This window comes from Buteo buteo, chromosome 17 (assembly GCF_964188355.1).
Source record: "Buteo buteo chromosome 17, bButBut1.hap1.1, whole genome shotgun sequence".
NCBI lineage: Eukaryota > Metazoa > Chordata > Aves > Accipitriformes > Accipitridae > Buteo > Buteo buteo.
This window is the reverse complement of record NC_134187.1, coordinates 17,207,834-17,220,325: the sequence shown is the minus strand read 5'-3', so window position 1 is coordinate 17,220,325 and position 12,492 is coordinate 17,207,834. Positions and strand designations below refer to the sequence as shown.

The 12,492-nt window shown below is 39.5% G+C and overlaps 2 protein-coding genes across 7 annotated transcripts in view; both read right to left on the bottom strand.

Moving 5' to 3' along the window:
- Positions 1-488, bottom strand: part of KIDINS220 (kinase D interacting substrate 220) — an 87,961-nt gene extending 87,473 nt beyond the window's left edge. For all 3 annotated transcript variants that reach the window (XM_075049181.1, XM_075049183.1, XM_075049184.1), the window contains exon 1: positions 360-488. The gene's annotated coding sequence lies outside the window, so the exon portion shown is untranslated. The remainder of the gene's footprint in view (positions 1-359) is intronic.
- A 1,620-nt stretch (positions 489-2,108) lies between these two features.
- The window catches only part of MBOAT2 (membrane bound glycerophospholipid O-acyltransferase 2), a 111,638-nt gene continuing 101,254 nt past the window's right edge, over positions 2,109-12,492 (bottom strand). For 2 of the 4 annotated variants that reach the window (XM_075049180.1, XM_075049177.1), the window contains one exon: positions 5,100-12,397. In XM_075049180.1, the coding sequence (XP_074905281.1) occupies positions 12,175-12,397 (223 nt within the window). In that variant the 3' untranslated portion in view covers positions 5,100-12,174. Of the gene's footprint in view, positions 5,046-5,098; positions 12,398-12,492 lie in introns of those variants that run through there. The other 2 variants (XR_012653314.1, XM_075049178.1) reach the window with 2 other exon arrangements.

The following is a 12,492-nucleotide window of genomic DNA, read 5'->3' as shown; positions in this document are numbered from 1 at the left end:
ACAAAGAGGGCCCCGGCCGCCCGTCGCACACAGCGCTGCCGGAGCCCCAGGGGCTGGCCAGGGCGGAGCGGCCCGGGCGCCGCCGCTGCTCCCGGCCCCGCGGCCCTCCGGGCCGGGCCGGGGCGGGAGGGGACCGGCCCCGCCAGCCCACCGCGACCGTTAGTCCCCCTCCCCAGCGAGCCCCCTGCGGCCCCGCCGCTGCCGGGGGGCGGCGGGAAGCTCCGGGCGCGGCGGCGAGGAGGTGCCCCGCGACGCCCTTTGTTTGTCAGCCGGGAGCGCCCCCTCCCCCGCGCCCTTCCCCTGCCCTTCCGCGCCCGGCCCGCGCTCTCCCCGCTCCCCGCCTTCCTCTCGCCACTCACCCCACGGCCGGCGGGACTCGGCCCCTGCGGGCGGCTCCCCGCGCCCAGCCGGAGACTGACAGGGAGGCAGCGGCCCCGAGCGCTCCTCACTCCCCACCGCCGACGGCCGCCATCTTACCTCCCTCTGCCCTCCTCCCCCCCGCCCCTTCACCGGGCTGGTCACGTGGGCTGCGGGGCGGCACCGCCCGCCGCCCTCAGGGAGGGCGGCTGCTGCCCGCCGCCGCGGCCTGAGGAGAGGCGGCCCGCAGGCGGCGGGAGCCGCGCCTGGACCGGCCCGCGGGACGGGCGGCCTAATAATCCTGTACCGGCAGCTAATAACGGGCACCCAAAACCAAAAAAAGCCTGCCCGGGAGCCCCGATCTCCAGAGAGTCACCGCGCTCCGCGGCGTCCCCACCGGCCGAGCGGTAGCGGCTGACGGGGCTCGGGCTGAGACCGGCTCCGCTCCCCTCAGGATGGGTAGCCCTGGGAGAGCTGAAGCACAGTGACCGCCTTAGCATTCACCCCGGGGCTGCTCTCCGAAAGAAAAGGGATTAAAAAAAAAATAAAAAAATTGTTAACAATCGCCGCCTGATGGATGAGCCGAGGAAAGCATGGTTTTCAAACGGAAGGTGAGGACTGCCATTGGTAGCTACAGGAGAGTTAAAAAACCCCTCACCTCACCACACTGCAAACTTTGAGATCCACCAGCTTCTCCCAGACCTCGCCCACAGCCCAGATGCCCGAGCAGCTTTGCAGGTATTTTGAAAACCCACCTCACGGCCTGGGCCGGGGTGTGCGTGGCTGTGGCCTTCTGACGCCATTTCCAACATGTTTTACAGTTCTTCAGTCTGTACTTTCTGTGATGATAAAACGCATCCCATGACTGTAAAAGGTCACTTCCATCTTCAGCCTAGTCCAAATCCATGATAACAGATGCATCTGCATTTAATTCATTTGGACAACTGGATGAGATGATCTCCAATGACTACAGCAATAACACCTCCCCAAGAGATGACAGAACCTTGCTTAAACCTGGGATAGCAACAAAGGGTGGCAACGAACCAGCAAGGGAAAGGAGTACAGCCTCCATATTCCTGCTTATCTGTAAGGTTACTGAGTCCCAAGGGTCAAAGCACTGATTTAAAATCTTTACAACACTGAGATCTTCCATCTCTCTAAAGAGCCATCACTGTTAGCTTCTTGAAGAAACATCTGGCAGCGCTTCCTGTATATCCCAAATAATTATATTATCACTCACCAGAAAGTGAATACTTATAACCAGGAAGTGGGCTACAAGTGCTTTTGCTCACTTTTTTAAGCATGGTTTCTCCTATTACCTTAAGAAATCCTTCACACCCAGATTAAATAAACTTCCTTACACTCACAGCAGTTGATAATACAAGGCAAAGGAGCAAGCTTTGAAAATCAAAAGCTAAATCCACTTAGATCTTGCACCAAAACACTGATTCAGCTGAAAAAAAAACAAGAGAAAGTAAGGACATAAAGGACATTCTTCTTATTTACACAATAGAAGTGCAATGTGAACAGATGGATGAATGAATCCCTGCAGTTACTGCTGGGCTGAAACGTGCTCACTCTGTGCTACCTGAATGTATACACAGGGGCCACTGCTAAAGGATGAGCAGTCCTGATGTTTCAAGCATCCATATAATCTTATGTACGCAAGAGAAATAACAGTCTGACAATGGATTTTCAAACATTTTCAAAATATTACTCTTTTTTCAGAGTTTATACTAAAATGTACATTAATCTCTCACTTCATGATCTCCTCATCACCCAAATCCTTATTCCAGTACCATAGTGTTTCCACCCATCAGGTGTTAGCTGTCTTCTCACCCTGCAGCTACAAATTTATCAGGCAGAGCCAGTAGCTCCTTCCCTCCTGTGTACAAAGGAACTGTACACACACCAGGAATACACAGGCAGGGAAGGCAGAGTTTTCTGTATGGTTCTTCACCTTCTTCCCCTTTTGCTACAGATAGGTCCAACTCCTGACATCCTTGTGCTCTTCTACTTGTACCCTACGCCTACATCAGGAACAACGCTTTCCCACCAGTGATTAATTCACATAGGCAATGAAACACGGTTCCACTGAAGGGTTGAAACTGGAATCTAATAGAGTTATGATTTCACACAAAGCAGTCCACTTCTCATCAAACACTTTTAAAAATAATCTCTTAACCGTTGTCCCCCAAAACTTTTGTCATATTATTAATATAGTTTAAGTGACACTTTGAGCAAAAATTTTCCAGAGTCTGTATAGAAATACTTGATTTTTATGATGCTTTTTAAAAAGGTAATACATATTGATGTTTGTAAACTGCTGCATTAGAGCATATAATCTGACAAAATAAAAAATTTCTTCCAAGCAATTTTCTCTTTCCAGCTTTTCCATCTCCCACAGGGTTTCACAGAATCACAGAATGGTTGAGGTTAGAAGGGACCTCTGGAGGTCCCTTCTTTACATCAAGGACACATTGCTGGCTCATGTTCAACTTGGTGACCACCAGAACCCCGTGTCCTTCTCTGCAAAGCTGCCTTCCAGCTGGGTTGACCCTTGTTGACCCTCATGAGGTTCCCATCAGCGTATTTCTCCAGTCTGCTGACGTCCCTCTGGGTACCCTCATGACCCTCTGACATATCAGCCACGCCTCCCAGTTTGGTGTCATCTGCACACTTGCTGAGGGTATACTCTGCCCCATCATCCACATCATTAACAAACATGTCAAAGAGGATCAGACCCAGTATCAACCCCTGGGGTACACAGCTATAGTTACTGGCCTCCAGCTTCACTTCGTGCCACTGATCACCATCCTCTGGTGCTGGCCGTTCAGCCAGTTTTCAATCCGCCTCGCTGTCAGCTCATCCAGCCCATACATCAACAGGTTCTCTATGAGGATCTTACAGGTTGCAGTGTCAAAAGCCTTACTGAAGTCCAGGCAGACAATATCCGCTGCTCTCCCCTCGTCTACAGAGACAGTCATTTCATCATAGAAGTTTATCAAGTTGGTCAAGCATGACTTCCCCTCAGTGAATCCATGCTGACTATTTCCAATCACCTTCTTGTCCTTCAAGTGCTTGGAAATTGTCCCCAAGATTAGTTGATATTCAATGCTCCAAAATAGTGGATAAAATTTAGCAAGACTCACAAAAAAACAGCCAAATGAAAAAACATTAAGTGCATTTTTCAAGTAATTCTTATCCTTTTTGTTTAGCCTCCCTCATAATAGATGTATGATTTTTAATCTTTTAAACAACTGGACTGTTGCAGTAACCACGCTTGCCTCAGGCACAAAATTGCCCCAATATTTCAGATTTCAACATCTACCCAGTAAAGATATAAATTAAATATTATTGTTGTGCTTTAATTATTAAGCAGCTTATTATTCTGATTATAATTACCATAGTACTTAAAACTGGTTTTTTTCCTTCCTCCCATTTCCTCAACTTTAATTGATCAAAATCATGGCCATGTAACATGCATATTTTTGCCACCTGACAAAAGCATTAATATGGGAAGAGGCTGTTATGGGGTAGAGTACACGGGCAGCCATGTTACTCATGGTGTAACAACCTAAATGGTAAAGTAGGCAATGGAGGGCAAACCAGGAGGATTTGACACAAAGACCACCATATTTCAAACAAAAGGAAAGCTGGCATGGAATTCTCCCCCATGAAATAAGTTATTAATTATCAGTCAAGTAATTTAGGTATCCCATCAGGAAATCACTGGGAAAACATTGCTTTAAGCATGTGTAATACACGAGTGTTTTGTTTTTTATCTCATGCTTGATTTATATTTGAATGTTTTTCTTGTGACAGCAGAATAACTAGAGTAAAAGTGTGGAGAGTCCTTTTACTGTCATAGTTTAGTTTGTAAAGATAATGAGTAACCCCCACAGAGAAATAACTCTCTTGCTACTATAAATGGCCATCCTAGGAAGATCTGTAAGATGAACTGGTAAACTGTGCTGAGGGTACAGGTCTCCAACTCTAATGTAGTAAGTAGGTTGAAGACATCTTCCCCTAGAACTATTTCTGTATTCTATGCTGAAACATCCTGCATGTTATCAGGAAGTTACTCACATGGAATTAAGTTAACTTATAGGCACAGGAAAATATCTGTTGGCTCTGGGATGTTCTTAATCAGGACTCTTTCTATTCAGTACCTTGAAAGAGCAGAGTTAAAAATTTCCATCATATGAACAATCATATTCACCAACAAGTCTTAGTGTCCTAAAGTAGTAGCAGAAATCTGTGTTTTATCTTAATCTGTTCAAATGAGCTTTTCACTAAACACAGTAGTAAATGTTTAGTTCATGAAGATACTTTTCATACTCCTGACCAACTCCATTGTGAATGCATATTTGAGAAGGCAATTTCCACTGCAGTCTCTAATTTCTGGTTGAAATGACAGAAATCACCAGAACTTCTAAAATTGCATCTGTAAGTCCTTTGTGTTGAAATGGCAAGTATTTTTATCTCCCACAACACAGCTTGCTAAAAAAGAATTCTAAACACACAAGGCTTAAAAATATCATTACTATGGTAGGGCCTTCCAAGAGACCAACACACATTCCGGTATTCCTCTAGGGTGAGACCACTTGCAGAAACAGATCTTTGTGAGGATGTCTTCACAAACTTACATTGGCTTTACAAGGTTTGTACTGAAGCAGAATTAATACCTGATCAAGAGAAGAGAGAACCAAGATTCAGTATGAGACAGGAAGTGATGGAAACAGCCCTTATTTAGTAGTGACATGCAATATCCCTTCTTTTCTGTAACAACCTAAACACACATAGTGAAGAACCTGTAGGTCAAGGAGCCTCAGCCTGCTTTAACGTACTGTCACCAGCCAACAGAAACTATCACAGTGGAGTGAGTCCTAGTAGTCCAGTTTCAAAAAGCAAAAAAATGCACATGCATGGTACACATTTAGTCCTGCTCCTTTGGAATCATCAATTAAAGCAGCAGCTTGTTCAAAAAACTGATTTTGATTTGTTAGTTATGAGGTTTTCATTTCTCAAGCTAAAAATAGCTGAGTTGTCATATTCAGAAGCAGTGCACATGAGGCAACAATATGCTTTGAGACGGAGAGTTTAAAGTTATGTAAGTACCTTTCCCAAGTCACAAGAGGCTAAACTTGAAATTCTATTTACCAGCTCTACTGGAAAACAATTATATACATATATTTGTATGTAAGCTCTAGAAAACAAATGAAATTAAAGCAATTTTGAAGTAGAACAGTCCAAGTAACAGTGTAAATGCATGCACTGTAATGTTTAGTAATCTAAAAGGAGAAACTGCATTAAAATAATTTTGTTCTTTAGCACTCACAGACACCAAAGAATTTAGAAAAAGTTCATTTTTTTTAAACTACAGTTTAATCAGATTTAAAGACATAAATTAGAAAAAAACATTTATAGGCAAGTTAAAAACACCTTTAAAACATAACAGCATGCTTCTGCAGCACTGCTGAGACAAATTAGAAATAAGTAATTATTAAAATATCACAATCACAGTGTAACTAACAGTGGTATTTTAATTTTACCATACACCAACACTTAGTTTATGGATCTGTTGAAAAATAACACTTTTTTAAAAATATATATTTTGGAATAATAAAAATGAAATTCACCGACAATGCATTATAATCTGAACCAGGAAAGGCAAATTTAGGAATACTGTAGCTATCCACTTTTAGGGGTGTTTTCTCACCTTAACATATGGGTAGTTGGAGGCATAACTACTTCTGCATTGAGGTAAAACTATTCCCTTGAATGTGTAACCAAGGCAGGAAAGAACAAAGTTCCATATTTTAAATTCTTAAATTGAATAACTTATTACAACATCTTTGAATAATGCTATATTTACCCATCTTACACTATTTTTTGTTCAATGCATTTTGAATGTTCTCTTCTAACTGATCTAGAACATGTCTGAGGTCTGGAATTTAAGAATAACTACCTAATTATTATTGTATCATTTTGACACCTTTGTCACAGTAAGACATATCAGAAGATTCTTCACAGAAATAGTCAACACCACTGGACAAAAGAAGGTACAAAGAAAAGATGTAGAGAACTGATAAACACATAGAAAGGCAAAATATGCATAGGCAAATACTCTTAACTTATTGTGACAAAAGATTGTTGCACCTTTAATATGTGGTGTTGCACTATTCTGATTACCGGTCTCTAGGCACCCTGTTTCTCTATTTTTTGTTTCAGATTACATCGTCACCATTTGGAAGCCTAATCCAACTACAGCATGGGCCACAGCTATCTGTTCATAAGACATATTGTAGTGAAACCTAAATGAAAATCCAGCTTGGGGTAGTTCTTCCTCAGAGAACAAAAGGAAGGAAGAAGATTGTGCAGAGGTCTCTTTTGCCAAGAGGTTAGTTTGGAATAAGGTGCTGGACTGAGTCACTATTAATACAAAAAGTTTCCTCCAAAAGTGGCCCTAACTCAGATTTCAGTCATATATCTGAAGTCAAATTTTGTATTCATAGCCTGCAGCAGAACATCCTGTAAGGGTTGGTGTTGCAAACAGAGTGAAAGAAGCCCTTTACTTCCTACTTAAAGCATAGCCAGAGGATTCTATTTTCACTTTAGGAAGCAGAAAGCTTAGTACTCTGAGAATGGAGCTCAGCAGCCTTCAGCAGATGTAGTGTACAACTGGAAGGCTCAACACTACCTCATGTAAATATTGATATGGCCTATTTTAGGTATATTTATGCACACTATATGTAACTACAGTTTGTCAATTCATTAAGTTTACACAATGTTTGTATGGATATGCACATAGATTTAGAAAATCTAAAAACATCTAAAACCAAAACCAGGCCTAAGTCACTGGACACACAGCTAATGCACAGATGATGATGAAGTGGCAAAATTTGCCTTTTTTTTTATACCTAAAGTGAGCAAAATTATGTTTTAAATATTTAACGGGATGAAAATTAATAAGTTGATGGTTAGGTTTTGTAAAAAACATACGCAGCTCATCTGAAAACAAGTTTTTAAGAAATTAATTTCTTGCTTTCATTTAGTTTTGACCGTAATAAGCAACTGTTACCGTATGTGCAGTTGTAACCTTGCAGGGTGACTTTGTGGATGCCTGGATTTCATGGTGTTTCCACAATGTCCAGGTTAAGACAGCAAACACATCAAAAATTCAGGTAGATGTACCATAGAGCAGCTGCAGCCTGGGTCACAAGCAAGTAGATCCTCTGTCAAGCTCTGCGTGTAGGCTTAGCTCCCCCCAGAAACTCTTGTGGCAACCCCCCCCGGCCACTGACGGGACATGTTCTTACCAGAGACTTCTTCACAGCCAGTGTTTCCACCATGACTATGAACAAGATCAAGACCGACAGTGCAAACTAGCTTAGATCCAGACAGCTCTGGTAATCCAGTGGTAGTAGGCTCAATTCACTAGAGTATCTGCTTAGATACTTATTCAGCATAGCATTTAAATACTTGTTTAACTTAAGTACTTACAGCCAATTGAGTTTTTAACAGGAAATTTGAAAATACTCCCAAGTGCTGTTCAGAGTATTACTGGACCCAAATAAATGCCTAAAGGCTAATCACGTAGTGAAATGGTGCGATGAATCAGCACAGAACCGATGTGTATTTTTCGTATGTAGAGTCTGCACCATACTAAACCCCTTAAATTTATTTCCATCTGTTTTTATAACGCTGATCACTTTTCAACATAAATGGCAATTTATTGAAAATGAAAAATTCTCAAACCTGATTTCAGAATTCAATGAGAATTATAAAGTAAAAGACTTAAGGATAAGGGAAATGAAAGCCTAATTTACTGTAACTTGTGCTTTTCAATTCCTTCATCATTCAAGGCCAACTTATAAAGCTGAGCATGTGAAAGTTTACATGTAAGTAACAGTGACACATTTGCAGGCAAACGTGAAGACACATTTGACCATGTATTTAAACAAATCTGTTGACGATTTGTTTGCAAAGCTTGAGAGAAAGCTCCAGACTCTTAAAATTACTTTTGATATGAATTTGACAGGAGGTAAAGATGTCATAAAGGTCTCCTCTGCATCAGAGGACATTTTACCACTAACCAAATCACTGCCATCAGAAGAGGCACAACTGCCTAGTGTGCATCCTGTCATACAAGCATAGTATTTATATTACTTATTCCCATAGGGGAAACAGAACAAGTTATTTAAGTGTAAAATTCTTCTAATAAATAATATACTATACTGGTAAAACTCATACCACAAGTCAGCACAGAGCAGGGAATATACAAAGATTTTTTTCGTAAAGTCTTCTCACTAAAGTATGATTTGTTATCAAGAGCATATTGAAATGCATACCAATATTTTTACCTGGTAATGTCACCTATTACTGAAATCTTGTCTACATGTCAACTTAAGAAATGGCCATGGAAGAATAAGTTTCCTGAATAAGAAGGACATGTCTGTAACTGTAAAGCTAACAAAGCCTTCCCTATTACAACAATAGTAGGCACCACTGAAAGTATTATTTAAATATATAATATACATCTTTCATTAATACAGAATTGTGAAATTTAAAAAAGGTTAAGCAAGCAAATAGTTACTATCAGGGTGACTACATTAATTGTTCACAATAGGCAAATATCTGCAAAGCACCATAAAATTATGAATGATATGTTATATTTACTTTTCATAGTGTGCTGATCTGCAATACAAAAAACACTTTTATCTTTTGGATACACATCAGTTAATCAGTGAAAGAATACTTAAAACCATGTTTCTTTCATGCCCAAAATATTTCTAGGAAATTTACTTTCTATTTTTCTCAGCAAGAGCAATAGCAAATCACCACCATCCTTTCAAATTCAGTATTATAAAATGACATGTGTAAAACCTAAAAATTATCTAAAGCATCAGGGCTGGCTGCTCTTGACTTTCTGAGTAAATGGATAAAAAGCATCCAGTGCGATAGCAAGGCAGAAAACAAGTATATCAGAGGGAAAGCAACAACAACAAAACCCCTATTTGACTAAAATCAGAGTGGTGCCATTAAAACAAAAAACCTCTTTCCATAGTCCCCAAGAGAATTCATTTGCATGAAGAGCAGATTTTGGTTCAAAGTACTTTTATATTCAGCAGTAACATTTAAAGGGTAAATTCTAGGACACTATACTTAAAAATAAATTCTGTGTGGAACTAATTAGTTGTCATAATTTTCTTGTGTTGCTATTATTTAAGGGGTTCAAACCATGAAGAAAACAGTAATTGTATTGCATACAGACACCAGTCACATGCAATTTTGAAACCTGTATCTTGCCACTTGTGCCCAACAACAGCACATACATATTTTCTTAGCTGTTTTAACTTCCCCATATACAAAAGTTCTGAACAAAACCGTACCAGTGAATTCACTCACACTGAAGTACCAGTCTTCGCTATCCTAAACCTGCTTATTTTCTGGGAGTGCTTACAACTGTTTTCATATTTCATAATGAAGAATTAGTAAGCCTCCATCGCACATATGGGCACACATGCCAAAACAAGAGTACCAGAACATTAATGGGAAAAATGGCACATGAGATGTTATACTGGCATCCAAAAGTGCTTGTTTGGGTAGATATGTAGACTGCACCAACAAGATGAATTTAAATTCAACAGCAACAAATGGTGAAAGAATTAACCCTAATTCTACTCACCCATCCAGAAATATGCAATTCTAATTTGTTATTTTACGTGCATGTCCCTTCAAGAACAGAAAGCGGAAAAATATCTTTCCTGATTCTGTATCTAATAAGGATAATCAAACAAAGAAACTAGTGTGCCCTTACTTATAAACAACAGAAAAAAACCATAATGCCATTTCAAAGAGACATATGACAACCACAACCCCATGTAAGCAGAGGTCTACTTGGGTAAACAAGCTAAGGATTTAGAAGTCAGATTATTTTATCTTAAAGATAATACAGCTGTTACTGAAACAACGAACATCCCCGCTCATCTAAACAGACTCATCTACTCTCATATTTAGTTCCCCCTTTCTAACTGTGTAAATTAGTGCTAACCTACATATATGGAAAAGGTATTTTATCCTCGTGGAGTTTTAGGCAAGGAGCCAAAGGCCAGACACAGAACTATCACAGCAAGGAAACAACTCTGACCTGACTTAGGATCTGGTTCTTTAGAGAGTAAGCCAGAAGTACTGTGACTATTTTTGCATGGTAGTATCCCCAAAGCTGAGGACCATCATTGCACTTCTGGAACTAAGAATATTCACCCCACTAGTGCCAGATATTTGATGAAAAATTTAAGGTTTGAAATATTATGACAAAATTTTTCTCATTCATTTGTAGGTTATTAATCAACAAGCTGCATTATTTTTCTCTGGTAGTATTTTGTGTCATTTTTAAAGCTAAAAAAATCCATGCGGATAAACAGTTTGTGTTTCCTTAAAAAAATTATAAGAAAATACAGAATATAAGCAATTAAAATGTAGCCCTTTAACAGCAGTACTCTAGCAGGGACCATCATCACAATAAATGGTCTGGAACAGATATAACCACTGCATTATTCCCTTGACACACTTCCATAATTTTGTAAGCCAGATATTCTGAAGGATTTCTTTCTTTCATTATGTTATCCACAAATATGATGTGAACTTTGCATCTAAAATTCTAATTTAAAGAAAAAGCTTTTCCTCAAATTGATATACTTCTTTGGATAAAGGGCCATCAATTATCAAGCATACAGAAATTGATTATGATACTAATTTCATGTTTGACTACCTATGCACTAAAGCTCAAGGTAATTTTGCTATTTTATATTGAAAACATCATCAACTAACTACTGTACGCCTGAAAATTCAAAACAACTTTAAGTATTAAAAATAATTTTTTTGTAAAACAGTTCTATTCTAGAACAACTATTTCTGGTATTTAAGGGTAAAAATGCACCTTCATTGAAATCCTGGTGCTTGCACATTGTCTTCTGTGTCCTATGGCTGCCTTTCCTTCTCTAGCTGCAAAGCCCACTTGGCAGTGTTTTATTGTTTTTCAGTACTTCAAAGAAACCTAGATTAGAGCTATCAAGCCCTGGAAAAGATGAACCTTCATGTTTTTTTGTTGGTTTTTTTTTTTTAATCCATTCAGAAGGGCTATGTGTATACTCTTTATCAAAGAAACCTAACTATAATTTGGCATCAGTAATGTTTACAGTTCTGTAATGTACTGTAATAGTTTGAGATACTTTAAGAAAACCCTCCAAATACTGAGATGCTTATTGCAGTTCCCTTTTAAAGATTCAAAAGCCTTCTAATGACTTTGCATTCCCTATTTTTATCTTCTTTATAGCATATAGTATTATATATTTGAACTATGCTTTCCACATAAAATCAAACTTGAAAATACCCACTTAGAAACAATATTTCAGTAAATAGAGGGTTTAAGGCAAGTCATTCATCTGGAAAAATTAATTTCCATTTGTTAACCCTAGATTGACACAATTTTGTTCCACCCCATCAGTGCCTTGGGATACACAACGTACATTCAGCAAAGGGCACACATATGACCCTATGGACATACGTTGCAAGTCCTGAGTGCCCATTGAAATAATGGTAATATCTTCATATAAGGCGTGACCCACAGGGACATGGCATGGGAGGGGTTAATTTGTTTTGTTTCCAGTCTTGCTATTGTATGTGATTTTCCTAGGTAATGCATTCTTTTCTTACTAAACATCTTTGCAAACAAATACAAACCCCTTTAAAAGGTGCTAAAAATGGGTTTCTGAAAACATATAAAATATTTTCATCATAGTATTTCCTCAATCACTGTTTTAATGCTTGATATCTGCAGGTTATTTCTTGTTTCTGACTGAAACTATTATTTGTTGTGGAATAACTGTTCTTTTGCAAAAGATTTTCTTCTTCTAGTTTTTTGGACCACACAGGCTGGACGCTTTCATGCTTTTTACTTCCTTTTTGAGTTCTTTTCAATGGAAATACCAACAACACCAGGATGCTGGCAATATGAAGACAGAAATAGCAGGAGCTAAAAAACAAACAAAAATAATAATTCAATAAAAATCTGAACACTCTTAGAGGATGCTTTAGGAATAAGTCTACTGGCATACAGTACTTTGCTAA